A 17,570-nucleotide genomic window follows, 5' to 3' on the forward strand; every position below is an offset into this window, starting at 1 on the left:
GTTCAGAGTGTTTGCCCCAATCATATCCCCATCAACCCATGAAATCAAGCTGTTGTTTTTCTTCTGTGTTTCTACTCCCACAGTTCTTTCTCTGGATGTGGATAGAGTTCTTTTCCATGAGTCCCTCAGAATTGTCCTGGATCATAGCATTGCTGCCAGTAGAGAAGTCTATTACATTCGATTGTGCCACAGTGTATCTGTCTCTGTGTATAAGGTTCTCCTGGTTCTGCTCCTTTCAATCTGCATCAATTCCTGGAGGTTGTTCCAGTTCACATGGAATTACTCCACTTTATTATTCCTTTTAGTACAATAGTATTCCATCACCAACATATACCACAATTTGTTTGGCCATTCCCCAGTCGAAGGGCATCCCCTCATTTTCTGATCTTTTACCACCACAAAGAGTGTGGCTTAAATAATCTTTTTGATCAATACTGGATTGAAAAAAATTTAAATAAAATACCAAAGTCTTCAAATGCATTATACTAGTTTTTAAAAAGATAAGACAGTATCAAATTCCTTCTTCTCTCCATTTTAATTTAGCTGGGAACTATGAAAAAAATTTAAGCAAGTTTTCCTGCTCTGATAGTAAACATTTTATGGACTATAATCAACAGTGGAATATACTGTTTTGTAATTTTGGGAAAAGTCCATTTAAAAAAATTCAGGTTTCAGCTCTAGCTTTCTTATTTGGTCAAATGTGACATTTCTTTGTGGCATATTCATTTTTTTTTAAAATTCAGATTCCTTTCTGGGAATTTGTAACATAGATTTTAATAATTTATAAAGGTATCAAGTCAGACATATTGTAAAAAATGAAAGAGGGAGAATTGAGAGTGAGTAAGCATTGTGAAAACATCATGAGGGAGAGAGTGAGGGGGAGAGAGAGAGTGCACACGTGCAAGCATCCTCAAGAAAACAAAAGAAACTTCATCCATTTTATCTTAGACATATGATTATGTATAAGGTCCAAATCTTTTTATTTTTAATCAAAATCATGAATCTCAAAGACTTTATTCTCCAAACTGTACCTACCCAGGAATCCTCAACACCTCCAGAGATGGAGAATTCATTGTCCCTTACTCCTCAAACACCATCCTTCTACTTATAGAGAAGTTCTACTTGTTAGGAAGTCTTTCCTTATAGTAATCCTCAGTCTATCTCTCTCCATTTTCCACCCACTAATTCTAGATCTTCCAGATAGGTGAAACTGAGTTAGTCAAATTGCTCTTACTCATGATGAACCTTCAAATAGTAAAAGACAGTTTGTCTTCTGAGTCTCCAACACCAGGTGACCTACCTCCTTCTTCCACCTAAGGTTGCTTCCCTGAGTCACCTACCCAACTGCCAATGCCAGTCCCCACCAAGGCAGTTACTTCTACAACTTTGGGATTTGTAAGGCATCTTCCCTTCATTTATTGTCTCTATGTATTATTTACTGTACTATTATAATACTATGAGACTGTTGGGGAGTCTCATTATTTATGCCTTCTTGAGGAATTCACTGTATATCTCCCTCTTTGAATGAGTAAGAATATTAAGTGAAGAATTTCCGTCACTTTCCCACACAGACATAAGAATTCTCTCATAATCATTTTCAAAAGATTTGGGGTTTTTTTTGTTTTTAAAATGTTACCTTCTGTTTTAGAATCAATACTAAGATTGTTTCCAAGGCAGAAGAGTGGTACAGGCTAGGCAATTGGGGGTAAGTGAATTGTGCAGGATCACCCAGCCAGGATGCCTGAGGTCAAATTTGAACCCAGGACCTCCCATCTCTAAATCTGGCTCTCCATCCAGCTGCCTCTGTCACTGTTTTTAAAGATTGCAATAAGATTTTATTCCTTTAGACTTTAGATACTATTTGTTTTTGGAAATTTTTATTTAATTTGTTAATTTAGAGTATTTTTCCATTGTTACAAGAATCATGTTCTTTCCCTCCCCTTCCCTCATCCCCTCCCACAGCTGACACACAATTCCACTGGGTTTTACATGTGTAGACTTTAGATACTTTAAAACAGAGGTGCCTAAATTTTTCATGTCATAGGCCCCTCTATGTATTCCTTTTCAAAATCATGTTTTTAAATGTATGAAGAAAAATACAAAGAAAGCCGGTTATACTGAGTTATGAAAATACTGAAATACACCATTCACAGAACCCAGGTTAAGAACCTCTGCTTTAAAATGATAGAGCTGCATCTGTTTTATATATATATATATATATATATATAGACATATACATATATGTAGGTATGTAGATATATACACATATATGTATATATTTATGTTATATATGTCACTGTGTTGTATGTGAACTTAAGATTCAAATCTTCCAAAAGTATCATCAGTAGCAGTAGTGATAACTGCATTTATTGAAATCCTTCTCTCCCCTTAAGACTCACCTCTGTGATGAAGCCTCATCTGAGCTCTTTCCCCCTTCCCAGCCAAAACTGAGCTCTTCCTCAAATTTCCTTTTTAGCAGTTTGTGCAGGTCTTTCCTTTGTCCTTATACATTCTATCTAGTATAATATATACATATGTAATATTTCAACAAGAAAAATTCTGTCTCTCCACTCCAATTGAAAAAGAAAAATAAACAACTCTTATTACAAACATGCTTTGTTTATTTGGATACATTCACCTCTCCTTCACCAATTCTGCCCAGTTATACTTTAAATTTTAAATTCTTTGGAGGCAGGGAACCATGTCATTTTTAAATCTTCATATCTCCAGAGGGGACATAGTTGTTCCTTTATAAATGGAATTTCTCCGCACTCTGCCTCAACTTCCTCAAAGCTCAGGATAATCTCTTTTGGAAACTGGAAGGCATGAAAGTAGGCAGACATGACTGACAGGCCATCTGTACTGTTGGAGAGAGTACCCACATGGATAAGAACACAACCTCATCAAAGGATCAAAATATAAGTTCAATATCTTCCACTTCCTTCCTCTGGGCATTTTTTTCTAGTTTATAATAGTCGCAGAGAGGGCATGTTGGAAGTTCATCTTGGTGGAGGAATGAGCATCATCTTCTAATCCATGATAATGACATGTTCTATATCACATGCCTTCTTGGATATGGCATTGTGGCAAGTGACACCCCAAACAATCAGAGCCAAGACAGCAATGTGGTCTGTCCTGTGTGATGTAGTATTTGATTATCAAGCACCTTATATGTTATTCTCTAATTGCTCATTATTTAGCCAAACAGATTGCAAGCTGCATGAAGATTGATTGTCATGTCATCAACTTCTTTGGTATTCTACTTAGCACCTCCCATGGTAATGGGAGGTAATACATTCTCTAAAGTAGTTCTTGATTGACTAGAAGGTGAATAAAAAAATATTTATCTAGAGTAAGGCTTGGGGAGAGGGAGTGATCTCAGTGATGGGTTCAAAGATGATTCTGATGATATTGTTTTTCAAAAACTCCAAGGGAGTCAAGTAAAATATTGACCACAGTGGTTCTATTATTTATTCCTTCTGTTAATCATGGTTGAGCCTAATATAGACAAAGGAGATATATTTAGAAATCTAGAAAAATTAGCCAGCTAGTGAGAGCCAGGCATAGAGATGGGAGGTCCTGGGTTCAGATCTGGCCTCAGACATTTCCTAGCTGTGTGATCCTGGGCATATCACTTAACCTCCATTGCCTAGCCCTTATGACTCTTCTGTCTTAGAATCTATACACAGAATTGATTCTAAGATGGAAGAATAAGGCTTAAAAAAAGAAATATAGAAAAATAATAATTTGGCAACTGCATTGATTGTCAGGAGAAAGAAAGATGCTAAGATATAAAATGTGTTTGTTTTCTGTGTCAAGGTTATTCCCATTAAGACAGACCCTTGCCTGTAATTGAATGATATCCTCTTTTATAAACTGATTTCAAAGCAACCTAAACATTTATGTTTTGAAATATTTTTCTTAGCTCTAAAAATACCAAAAATATTTTAAAAGATATTTCATTTTGCCAATTACATGTAATAACAATTTTTCAATATGTTTTTTGAAGTTATAAGACCCAAATTATCTCTTTCCCTCATCATGCAAAACATATTTCCATGTTGTTCATTGTTGTAAGAGACAAAAAAATTTTTTTTAACTTTGTTCATAATTTGGGGCCATTTGAATAAGACATAGAGACAACCATGCTGGTTTGGCATCAGGAAAATCTGGGTTCACATCTCACCTCTGATACTGACTGAACAAATCACTTAAAGTATTTTAGTATTAGATATTAAGGTAATTTCACAGGATTTACCTACTAAGTAATACATAGGTTTCTATCTGCAATGATGAAAGGAGTTCTTTAATCAGGATTTCCCCATATGGATGAAATCACAGATCCTTCTTAAAAGGGTAAAGTAGAACATTTGGCCAAATTCTAAGCAAAATTACAAAGATTGAACCAATTTTCAAAAAGAGAGGGAACAAATGAATAAAGGATCCTTGCCAAGGTATAAGAAGGAAGACAATCCCTTCTGTGACTCTCTACTCAATGCTATCAAGCTTCACAGAATTTTGAAGCCATGGTGTTTATTTCCCAAATAGCTTAAGTTTTCTAGATATATTTGATCTTAAGCACGTAAGGGACTTAAAAAACAGCTAATATGTTTGTGAAATATGTTGTCCTCCCCACAGTTGATTTTATCTACCTTCCTCCTAGTTTATGAAGTAGTCTTTTTATATCAGTGAATATCACTATTCATTATCACCTCTACTATTGTTCACTTGTCAAATGTTTGCACCTGTCAATGAACTGACCACATAGAGACCAGCGTGTGTATTCCAGAGAAAGTGGAATGTCAGCAGCTGACAAAACAGAATCATGGCTTAAAGGGGATGGGGAGGAAGAACTTGATAGAATGACATTGAAACTTTAGTTCCAGTAGAAGAGCAAACAATATAGTCTGCACGTGGGTTGGATTTTTTTTTTAGTCCTTTTTGTTCTGTGTTAAAAAAAAAAAAACAACACCAGTGCTTTAAAGGAGTTTGGGTAATCATTGCTGGAAGATAGACACTGATTTAGTGCAGCCTCTACTAGCCTCAGCTCAGATATGGCATTAGGCTGGAAATGGAAAGAGGGAGAATGAACTGGGAGTTAGTCTGCTGTATATCTGATCACATAAAAAGTGTTTTGTAGGGGGCAGCTGGGTAGCTCAGTGGATTGAGAACCAGGCCCAGAGATGGGAGGTCCTAGGTTCAAATGTGACCTCAGCCACTTCCCAGCTGGGTGACCCTGGGCAAGTCACTTGACCCCCATTTCCTAGCCCTTACCACTCTTCTGCCTTGGAGCCAATACAGAGTATTGACTCCAAGACGGAAGGTAAGGGTTTTAATTAAAAAAATCTTTTGTAAATGTGAAATCATGAATTTCTTGTTTTTTTTTATTTACATTTTTTAATGACCCTTAAAACTTCTTTGTCAGTTTCAAGACAGAAGAACATCAAGGGCTAGATGACTGGGGCTAAGTGACTTGCCAGAGCCACACAGATAGGTAAAATAATGAATTTCCATGCCAGAAGAAGGCATCTTAGAGATCATGTAGTCTAGCCCCACCATTTGATTTCTTTTTTATTTAATTGATTCTTTTCTATTACATGTAGAAATACTTTTGGACAATTGTTTTTGAAATTTAAAAAATCAGATTTTCTCCCTTCCTACCCTCCCCACCTCAACCTCCCACTCTAGGGGTGAATAGTCTGATGTAGGCTATACTCCTACTTTCATGTAACACATATTTACTATGTTGCTCATGTCATGATAGATGATACATATTACAATACAATAGAAGTCTCCTGAAAGAAATATGGATCTGTACTCAGGTTCCAGCATTTCTTCCTTAACAGTGTATAGCATTTTCATCATAAGTCCCTGGTGGTTATCTTGGAGGCTTGCTTTTCTGATTATGTTTTACTCCTTCACATTTGACCATCATATAATATTTCTATCACTGTATACATTGTTCTCCTGGTTCTGCTCACTTCACTTTGTATCAGTTCATATAAGTCTATCCAGTTTTTCTGAACTCATCCTGTTCATTATTCCTTATGACAATAATATTCCATCACAACTATCTTGTTCATTCATTCTCTAAGAGATGAACAGCCCCTCAGTTTCCAATTTTTTGCCACAAAAAAAGCTGCTAAAAATATTTTGGTACAGATTGGACCTTTCCCTCATCTCTGGTCAGTCTCTTTGGGGTACAGACCCAGCAGTGGTATTGCTGAGTCAGAAGGTATACATAGTTTTGTGGCCCTTTGAACCTAGTTCTATATTGTTCTCCTGAATGGTTGTATCAGTTCACAGTTCTACCAACAGTTTATTAGTGTCCCAGTTTGCCCACATCACCTCCAACATTTATCATTTTCCATTTTGGTCATATTAGCTAATCTGGTAGGTGTGAAGTGGCATCTCAGAGTTGCTTTAATTGTCATTTCTCTAATCAATAGTGATTTGGAGTATTTTTTTCATATGACTATGGATTGTTTTAATATCTTCCTCTGAGAACTGCCTGTTCATAGCCTTTGACCATTTTTTTCAGTTGAGGAATGCTTTGTATTCTTATAAATTTATAAACTTAGTTCTCTATTTGAGAAAAGAGACTTTTGTTAGAGACACTTGTTAAAAATTGATTTCCAAATTTGTTGTTTCCCTTCTAATCTTGGTTGTATTGGTTTTATTTGTATAAAGCCATTTTAATTTAATGTAATCAAAATTATCTATTTCATTTTTTATAATGCTCATTATATCTTGTTTGATCATAAATTCTTCCCTCATCTGTAAGTCTGGCAGGTAAACTTTTCCATGTCCCCCTAATTTGTTTATAGTATAAGCCTTTATTTCTAGATCAAGTATCCATTTTGACTTTATCCTGGTATATGGCATGAGATCCCTAATCTTTGCCATACTTCTTTCCAGTTTTTCTATAGGTTTTTGTCAGTGAGTTCTTTCCCCCAAAGCTTGGATCTTTGGGTTTATTGAACACTTAGTTGCTGCAAACATAACTGTCATATATTGATTACCTAATCTGTTCCATTGATCTACATTCTATTTCTTAGTCATATCAGATTGCTTTGATGATTTAAAGTATAGGTTGATATCTGGTACAGCCAGGCCTCCTTCATATTTATTTCATTAACTCCCTTTCTGGTTCTGACCTTTTGTTCTTCCAAATGAACTTTGTTGTTATTTTTTTCCCCATTTGAATTAATTTATTTAGTCAATTTAGAACATTATTCATTGGTTACAATAATCACATTATTTCCTTCCCTCCTCTCCATCCACCCTTCCCACAACCAATGTGCAATTTCATTGGGTATTACTTGTGTCCTTGATCAGAACCTATTTCCATGTTGTTGTTTACACTAGGATGTTAATTTAGAGTCTACATCTCCAATTTTGTTGTTATTTTTTCTATTTCTGTGAAATAATTTTGGGGTAGTTTGATTGGTGTGTCATTGAATAGGTAACTTAATTCAGATAAGATTGTCATTATCACTATATTGGCTCAGCCTATCCATTAACAATTGTCTTTCCAATTGTTTAGGTCTGACTTTATTTGTGTGAAGAGTTTTTTTGTAATTGTGTTCATATGAACTACTGGTTTTCTTATAGTAGGTAAGCTTCCAGGTATTTTTATGTTGTCTAGAGCTATTTTGAATGGAATTTCCTTTTCTATGTCTTGCTGTTGGATTTTGTAAATAGAAATGCTGATGATTTCTGTGGTTTTATTTTGTTTATTATATTTGTTATTTTATTATTTTATATTGCTGAAGTTTTTAATTATTATTTCTATCGTTTTTTTTGTTGATTCTTTAGATATACCATCATTTCATTTGTAAAGAGTGATAACTTTGCTTCTTCATTGCTGGTTCTAATTCCTTTAATTTTTTTCCTGCTCTAATTGTTATAGTGAGCATTTCTAGTACAAAATTAAATAAAAATAATGATAATGGGCATCCTTGATTTACCCATGATCTTATTTGGAAAGGTTTTAGTTAATTCTCATTACAGATAATGCTTGCTGAAGGTTTTATATTGATGCTATTTGTCACTGTGAGGAAGGTTCCATTTATTTCAATATTTTCTAATTTTTTTATAAGTAATGGTTATTATATTTTGTCAAATGGTTCTCCTGCATCTATTAAAATAATTATGTGGTTTCTGTTGGTTTTGCTATTGATATGGTCAATTATGCTGATGTTTTTCCCAATATTGAATTATCCCTGAATTCCTGGTGTAAATTCCACCTGATTATGGTGTATGATTCTTTTTTTTAAGTATCAGCCCATCTTATTTAGCTTCCTTCCTTTTTTCTATGTATGCTCCTGTGGAAAGGAAACTAATAGTGATATAGTTCTTAAGAATCTATTGTACTTTAAGGATCTTGCATGCTTTCAGTACTTTCACTTTCTCAGGTATCATAGATATCTTAATTATTTCAATGATCACCTTCCCAGGTATGAATCTACTCAAGTTGATCTTATCAAAACCCTTAAGTTTTCACTTTACCTTTTTATGCTTCTCCTCAGTGTAGTATATGCTTATTGAATTTTCTTTTCAGCTCTGGTTTTTGGTTTTTTTGGTCAGGAAAGTTTGAAATTCCTCTATTTCACTAAATGCCATTCCCCACCCTGGAAGATTATGCCCATTTTTGCTAAGTATATAATTCTAGGTTGTAGTCCCCTGCATTTTCCAAGCAGTCTGGGGCTTACTTCTTTATGGCAAACCTAACTGGGATGGGATCAGATTGGATCACATTCTTTTTAGCAACCAATGTTGCTTGAGATACAATGAGATATCAAGTTTTTGTTTATGTAAAATGGATCAGATTATCCCATCTCCAAAATTTCCATGCATTGAAATTATTAACAAACCAAAAAAAAGCCTAGTTCCTTCTATTAACACACAGAGAGATGTTAATCATAGTCTCTTCTTGGTATGTGGGTTTAATATATCAACAGTGAATCCCACTCCCAATCCTTGAAGCTATACTGACTTACTTTTGGTGGTGACAAAAACCAGTAACTCATTCATGTTTCAATGAGTTCTGAAATAACAGTAGACTGTTAGATTGTTAGAATTTGAAAAGATCTATAGTTCATCTAGTCCAATACTTTCATTTGGAAGATGAAGAAACTAAGACCTAAGAAAATTTTAATCAGTTAGTGGCAGAGCCAAGGCCTCCCAATTTCCAAATTAATACTTTCCCCATTATACTACAGTAGTTTCCCTAAATCATAGCTGAGAGGAAATGAAGTTCAAATAGATATTTTCCCTAATATGAGAAGATATAGAGTAAAGAATGTCACTGTTCTTGGAAGTTATCAGATCAAGTCTCTAAAGGTACTTTCTTTTAGTGGAGACTGATTTCAGGAGCCAACCTTGTATCTCATTTCCCTAAAAGAATTGGGCCACTTTGGGAGACCTTAGAAGATTTAAAATGTTGTTTTCTAGGCTTTTAATGATCCTAGTAATTCCCAACTGAACACATTTTCTTAGACCTTCCTATCTAAGGACTAATAGAACCAAGAAGGTAATACAGTGAGCAAAGAATGTGCCAAGAAGCCAGCTGTTAGGGCAGAAGCATGGGTCAGAAGTCAAATGGATAAGAGGTAGGAAGTGGATTTCAGGGGTCAAGATGCAGCTAGGGGTATTATGGCCATAGTTACTGAGGGAGAACAAATGAACTGTGAGAGCAAGCAACTGCTGCTACTACTATTAATAGCTACCAGTAGTGGCAATATGGCCATCAGCCCCTTTGCCACGCTAATGTAGCTCTTAGCACTGTATCAATTCAAAGAAAGCCTTGACCTTGGGGTTGGTCTTGCTAAATTTAACCTTATAAATATGTTACTAGACTTTAGTGTGTTGATAGGAGGGAGAGCTAGAAAATCAAGTTAGACATCATCTTGACAAAATTTACAGTTCTGGCATTGAGAAATCTGGCTTCCTGGGTGGCTTTTACCATGGGTTTGTCTTTGTGTTCCCCTGGGGTGTATATATTCTTGGGAAATCCTGCTTCATCCAGCTATTTACCAAAAGATTAGGTCATGATGGCTATGTCACAAGGTAAGCATCAACTCCATCTTGACAACACCTGTGGAGACCTTTCTGATTTTCTTGATGGAACCATGGTGGTCGGTAGTCATAGGCCACTGAAAGGTTTGGGACCAGGTAAGTTGTAGTCCAAAGTAGAAGCAGAAAAGGGGCCAGAGCAAAGCAATGGATCAGAATGGAGGCAGTTATTCAAAGAACTCTGGAATCATAGAACAGGAAAAAGATGCCAGAGGTCGAAAGCATCATGATAATGATGTCAAAGAGTCAGGAAAAAAAAGGTCAGAGTTTCCAGGAAGCAGGAGATTTATGGAAACCCAGGAGCATAGAACGTCATAAAATCCGCACTGTGGCAAGTAGTCTGGACAAGAAGGAGATAAGATAAAGTTTTCAGATTAAAGAAAACTTCATACTGATATTCTTTTCTGTTCCCATCCAGGAAATAGCAAGACCTCCAACCAGAGAAGAAAAGGTGACCCACTGTTATAGAAGGTGATAATAAGTAAGCTAGTTTTGTTGGGAGGAGGACCAAAAACTAAAATGGCAATAATGGGAAGTGAGAAAACAAAGATAAGGGCTAACTAAATCCAATTGTTCTGAACCAGAATGACAAGGGGAAATCAGCCCACCTGTAGGCAATAGGAAGAAATCTACACATGGCCAGGATTTGGAACTGTTTCACAAATCCAGTGAGCCCTAGCAATCATTTAGCCATATTTTACCATTTTGCTATGCCCTTTTGTGACTTCAAGATATCATAGGTGTTACACTAGGTAGCAATGAGTTGGGAAGATAGATCTGTAAGGAAAGCTTTGGAGATCCAAGGTAGAAGCTAGGAATGATAATAAAGATACTAGAGGAGACAGTCTAACCCTGGCGAATGCAGAAAAATTAGAGGAAAAGGTGGGCCAATCATTGAAAGCTAGAACAATGGTTAGCAGAAAGCATTAGAGATGGAATAGCAGATCCAAACCAGTAGGAACCAAGGTGTTGGAAGAAACCAGAAGTCTAGATTCATAGTCCATGGGGCAGGAAGCTAAATTTTGGCCAATGCCTATGTAATAATGCTGTTCTTTAAAATAGTAAGTATGGGGGCAGTTAGGTGGCTCAATAGATTGAGCTAGGCCTAGAGATGGATGGTTCTACCTTCAAATATGGCCTTAGACACTTCCTAGCTATGTGACCTTGGGCAAGTCACTTAACCCCCATTGCCTAACTCTTATTGCTCTTCTGGCTTAGAACCAATACATAGTATCAATTCTAAGACAGACAATAAAGGCTTAAACCAACAAAAACCAAATAAGTGTGGGAGCAGAGTCTTTGCCACTATTGCCCTCAGTACATCTTGTTGGTCAAACTTCAAAAACATTGTAAAGCTATCAAGCTTCAAAAATCAGGTGGAAGAACAAACTTTTATGCACTTTCCATGACCAAGACTAAATCAGTTATCAAGATATTTCAGGGTAAAATCTATCTGAGATCTGAACTATCAACTTCCTCCACAACCATGAAGATTAGACCTCAACGTTCATTTAAAACAACAATATTTATCTCAGTTTATTTTTTTAAGCAGGTAAGACCTTTGCCGAGAGAGTCAGTAAGTACTAGAGGTACTAGAGAAAGTATTAGAGAAAGAGAAAGAGAGCGAGAGAGAGAAAGAGAAAGAGAGCGAGAGAGAGAAAGAGAAAGAGAAAGAGAAAGAGAAAGAGAAAGAGAAAGAGAAAGAGAAAGAGAAAGAGAAAAAGCAGCAGCAGCAGCAGCAGCAGCAGCAGCAGCAGCAGCAGCAGCAGCAGCAGCAGCAGCCGCAGCCAGAGCACGTGAAAAAAAACCAGAGGTATTAATTTCATTGTTATTCACAGCAGATTTTTTATTAGCAATTTCTAGAGGCAGAAATATTAATAACTACACAGAAGACTAACTTTATGAATAGAACACTGATCCATATACTATCCCCTCCCCACCTTCCAGTTCAAAAATAACTAAAATTATTCCTTTAAAGAATCATTTCCTTGGCTTTTCCCCCTTTTAAAAAAAGTAAGGATTCCTTTGGGAAGGGGTAACACTATACTAAAAACATAGACAGGAAAGCTGATACCAAATGAACAGATAGATATCTTTTCCTTTTCCTGTTTAAAAAAAAGTATGCCCACCTTTTCCTGGTATTAGATAGTCTTTACCCATCTTCTTTCTGGGTGGCTTTTCAGCTTTGTCACTGTGGTTGAATTAATTAAACTAATTCTTGGTTGTATTAGAAAGATGTAATAAGATGGCGAGAAATAGACACCAATTTGGCATTGGAATCACAAATTAAAAAACTGAAGAGGATTTTGGAAGTACAGAGGAAACACATCAGAAGGTATTGTTCATCTTTAAATTTAATTTAATATTTCTTTTCCCCCAGCCCATTATTTTTTGAAAGTTCATTTTTCTTGAGTAAACTATTTAATGCCTTTAATTTTTTCCAGTCTCAAAATTTCATCTGATCAGGATAGCAAAATGTGGGAAAAGAAATACTTAATTCTAAAGCACAGGTATAGTATCACATGATGATGTACAAATTCTATTTTATAAAACTATGACATGATTATCTTGTTATTGAATGCCATTTATAAATGGGTTTTGTGTTTGTGAGAGAGGGAATTCACTTTGGTGATCTGCTTGCTGCCTGTATCTCTATTTGGGCCCTGAAGGTTTCAGAAGCAACTTTCCAAATGGATCTGTTTCCCAGAAGATGTGCCCTAAAAGACTGAACAAATTTACCCAAAATCCAGATTACTACCATGTCAATATTATTCTTCTGTATATTATTAAAAACTAGAAGCAATACAAAATGCTTTACAAAGTACCTTAGAACTGGTAATCCTTCTTTTCCTAAGGAAAAAAAAACCTCATTTCATAAGCCTCACTTTATAGGTCCTATTTTCTAGTCATTTAATTATTGTCATTGTTTTTTCTACCTCCAACTTAAAATATTAAATCTAGACAAAATAGACCCATTCATGATTCCGAGATTAGGGAAATGTTGGTTTCCCAGGCCTTGGACTATTGTGTTACATTTTTAAAAAGTGATATCCATTTATTTTTTACTTGCTTTGCCCCTTGAGCCTTCATTGTTTTTCTTCTACCTATAAGATAGTCAAAAAGCTTCATTCTAGAGTGAAACAATAATAAAAATAATAATGTATGCTTTTGTACTTATAAAATATCCTATTAATATATTTAAGTGAGGGGCAAATTGAACGAGGCTCTCATACAGTAAGGCCAACACACCTTCCAGTTTTAACACCAGGTAACTTTGAAATGAGAATGATTTTTCTCAGAGGTGGGCAATGTTATTGTCTCAGAATATCAACTGAACTTGAAAAGGAACACAATGCTGACACAGAACGAGTCTGAGTGCAAACTCCTTTAATGAAAACTTCTGAGAGTCCATTTATAGTATAACCAACAAGTATCTTTTCAAGCAAGGTTTGACTAAGAAAGCTTTCCCTTTGAGGTTTTTGCATGGCTACGCTTTCCAGTCCATACCTTTCTTCTTCACGCTAGATTTCCTTGGAGATGTGACCTCCTTGTGATACTTCTCCCCTACTTCTTGCTCAGAGATTTCCCATAGAACATGCATTCTAAGCCACATTTGAATTGGGTTCCGTAATGAGGTGTCAGAGGTCAGATTTCAACCCAGAACCTCTCATCTCTAAGCCTGGTTCTCTAACCACTGAGCATCCCAGATGCTCTATCATCTCATACCCTTTTGAGTGAGACCTAACCCAACCTCAAGGACCCATATGGTCTGTCAGACCTAAAGCACTACCCTATATGTTCTTGGAGTTGTTGGAGAGTCAACCCATCTCCTTCCAGTAAGTTTCATCTTCCCCAGAGGCCAGTAGAGTCCTTTAGATTTCTACCACCCTGCTGTTGAGAATCTCTCAAAAGAAAAACTTGTAGTTGTTAAAGAGTTAACCCCTTTTCCAGCAGAACGGGACAGTATGTATAATGCCATCAGATAGTTGTCATGGAGAGCGAGGGCCAGGACTACTCATCTGCACTGGGGCCATATAGCTTAATAATCCTCTGCCATATTGCTCCTCTCTTTGGTTTGGGAGCTTGGTCACTAGCTGGTACTCTAGTCTTCCTGGCTACCATATCTGGGGCCATGAAGTTCCCTGGGCAGAGGCGTGTGGCTAAGCACAGGTCCTTTCTTGAGGCTCTCAAATTTGTCTCACCTTTAGTGGGGCATCTGGGATCCCTATAGAATATGATCCTATATGAAGAAGGTTGATTTCTCTAGTAACCTAGAATGCTTATTCTTTGCAAGGGATGGGATTTCTTTTTTCTTTTCTTTTCTTTTTTTACTATTAGGGATGTTTCTGGTTTCTTGACTGTTATATGTTAGTTTTATGTTGTTTACTATCTTTTCTTTTTAACCTTTACTTTCTGTCTTAATACTAATTGTAAAACATAAGAGCAACAAGGGCTAGGCAAATGTAAAGCAACTTGCCCAGGATCACACAGCTAGGAAGTATCTGAGGTCAAATTTGAACACAGGACCTTTAGACACCAGATCAGACTGTCTATCCACTGCGCTACCTAGCTACCCCATTTTCTACAGAGATCTGTCCAGTGGTCTCTCTGAGGGTCCGAGGGGTCTCTCTACCCAGATGTGATGACACAGTCGAGTAAAGAAGATGAGACACCATTATTCAACTCATGTATTTATTCAGGCATCACACACAGTGTTTTGCCATAATACTGTGGTTCGTTTATTATATAGGTTTTTTTTGGTACATGCTTCTTTGGCACACAATCAATCTTCTATGTATGTGAAATTCTACATTTTGATTGGATATTATCAAATCGCCTAAACAACACTCTTGTGATGTTACTACAACAAAGAATTCTGTCATCATTTGCTAGGTTTCTACAATACTCTGTGTTAGATATGATTAATGTGATTAAAGCCATTTGTAGGTTAGTATCCCTTGACCTGCTGAGAGGATCATTGTGCTTTTGGTCAACTTTAACTATCAATCATAATTGTTTGGGAGATGAACAACAAAACATCTTCGTATCTAGGTGTGAGGACTTAAAGCAGACCAATTCTGGGTTTTTCCTCAATTTACAAGTTTTGTTTTTCTTGTGTTACTTTGACATGCCTAGCAATGTTGCTTGGCTTCTGTTCATCAACAAATTCATTGGAGTGTAATAACTGTAGGGAAAGATTTATTTTAGTGCTCAAGCTTTTGGCCAGTGTTTATTGTAAGGCCTTGAAGTGTGTTGTGCTTGAGAAAGGAGTGGTTATGTGCAATAATCTTTGGGCTTTGTTTCTGTAATTGCAATCTTTTGGGGGTACTAATCTAAGGGGATTAAAGTGGGGTATATATTTATTGATCCTATAAGTATTTGCTCTCATATTATTTCTCCTGTATTGGAGAGAGAATAATAATCATAGCAAGTCCGTTAGTGAGGGAAGTTGAGGAGAGAAGTCACAGATGGGGATCAGTGGGGGCCTCAATTTCTGGGGGCTGCTTTGCAGACCCCATTTCCTCAGACTGTGACCTTGTCAGCCAGTCAGAGGATGATGGCCCCCAGCATCTCCTCCCTTTTTGTTTTTTTAAAATAAAGGACTTCATCTCAATTGGGACTTGATGTATGGTAGATCCTAGGCATCAATGATAATTGGAAAGCAAACAAGATGAGAAAAAATAAGTCAAGAGCAAATCCACAGGCAATAAGGATGTGAATGAGACTGTTATGGGATACATAGGAAGAAACACTGTCATAAAAGGAATTTGCAATAGATGAGGCAGAATAAAGGGAAGTACTAGAATGGCTAATATCCATAAATTTTTTATGCAGTGTTTTCAGGTCAACAGAAAATTCTGAGTGGTTCCAAAGTCCAAAAATGTGTTTTGTTGAATGTTCTTCCAAGGTATATCTGGTTGATTATAAGGAAGGGGAGAAACACAAATCCATTTGTACTCAGCATGGCACTTTGATTAAAATCTCACTTTTATATTTTGTAACTGATTGCCAATATAAATGATGGCTTCTTCTAAGACATTTAAACGAATCTCTAACCCCTTATCTATGTGATCTTGGGTTAAGAGGGCAAGTGAAACATTCTTAGAAAGATTGTCTACATGTTGTATAGTGTGGACTGTTTGAACAAAAGCAGTAATGGATGCAGCCAAGGATGCAAAATGTAATCGGGACTTTTGTAAGCACCAATGCAAGTGTGAGCCTCAAGTCAAAGATTACAATAATTAAGGACTGAGAGGATGAATTTAAGTGCCAGGGGATATCCAGTTACTGAAAGTCAGGATCTTCACAAAGGATATTTGGCTTTGGGAATATCTATAAACTGTGATATCATTGAAAAGACACAATTCTATGATATAGACAGAGAGCAATTCTTCTCCATCAGTCATGTCTGAGGCTCCATGACCCCATTAAGGGTTCCCCATTTTGGCAAAGATTCTAGAGTGGTTTGTCATTTCTTTCTCCCTAATAATTTTACCTATATCCCTTTACCAGTCTTCAAATGGTTTACATCAGCTTGGTTACCCCCTGACTGTACTTTTTGCTTGTCAGTCTTTTTTCTAAACTATAATGCCCTGAACTCAATATAATGCTCTAGTTTTGGTCTGATTCAGGAGTGTCTCCTCCCCAGCTCAGGACAATATGTTTATTTTAATATAGGCTAGTTTTGTTTTTGTTGTTTTGTGTCCTTGTCTACTCTAACATGCTGTTTGCTGCTGTGGAACTTTAAGGACACCAAAATTCCTGATTTTTAGCCAAGACTTCTCATCCTTCCTAGCAGCTGATTTTTGACCTAAGTGTAAAATTTTCCATTTACTCCTATTGGGTTTCATTTTACTACATGTGTTTCATCATTGTAACCCAAGATCTTTTTAAAATTGGAAGCAGTATGATGCAGTTCAGTAGGAAGAATATTTGGTTTCTGCCTTTTTACTCCCTGTGTGTCCTTGGGCAAGAAACAACTTTTCCAGCAGTCAGTTTCCTCATTTTTACAATTTTACAGTGAGAAAGTTGGACACAAAGGTTTCTGAGGTCCCTTCCATCTAAGTCTATGATCCTGGGATCCCAATCTTGTCACTCCATATGTCTGTTTTCCATCCCAGGTTCATGTCATTTACAAATTTAATAAGCATCGCCCTCTATGTCTTCATTCAAATAATTGATTATAAAAAGACATTGAAAAGTTTAGGGGATAACTGGGTGACTCAGTGGATTGAGAGCCAGATGGGAGGAACTAGATTCAAATCTAGCCTCAGACACTTCCTAGCTATGTGACCCTGGGCAGTCACTTAACTCCCCACTACCTCTTCCTTACCATTCTTTTGCCTTGGAATCAATACAAAGTATTGATTCTAAGTCAGAAGATAAGGGAGGAAGGAAGGAAGGAAGGAAGGAAGGAAGGAAGGAAGGGAGGAAGGAAGGAAGGAAGGAAGGAAGGAAGGAAGGAAGGAAGGAAGGAGGGAAGGAAGGAAGGA

At 36.6% G+C, this 17,570-nt stretch overlaps 1 protein-coding gene across 3 annotated transcripts in view; it reads left to right on the top strand.

The window, feature by feature from the left end:
• The window catches only part of C5H10orf67 (chromosome 5 C10orf67 homolog), a 133,450-nt gene that overhangs the window by 73,952 nt on the left and 41,928 nt on the right, over positions 1-17,570 (top strand). For 2 of the 3 annotated variants that reach the window (XM_056800121.1, XM_056800119.1), the window contains exons 11-14: positions 10,496-10,528; positions 11,630-11,890; positions 12,309-12,412; positions 12,522-12,587. In XM_056800121.1, coding sequence (XP_056656099.1) covers positions 10,496-10,528; positions 11,630-11,890; positions 12,309-12,412; positions 12,522-12,587 — 464 coding nt within the window. The remainder of the gene's footprint in view (positions 1-10,495; positions 10,529-11,629; positions 11,891-12,308; positions 12,413-12,521; positions 12,588-17,570) is intronic. The other variant, XM_056800120.1, reaches the window with a different exon arrangement.

Source organism: Monodelphis domestica, chromosome 5 (genome assembly GCF_027887165.1).
Source record: "Monodelphis domestica isolate mMonDom1 chromosome 5, mMonDom1.pri, whole genome shotgun sequence".
NCBI classification, from domain to species: Eukaryota; Metazoa; Chordata; class Mammalia; order Didelphimorphia; family Didelphidae; genus Monodelphis; species Monodelphis domestica.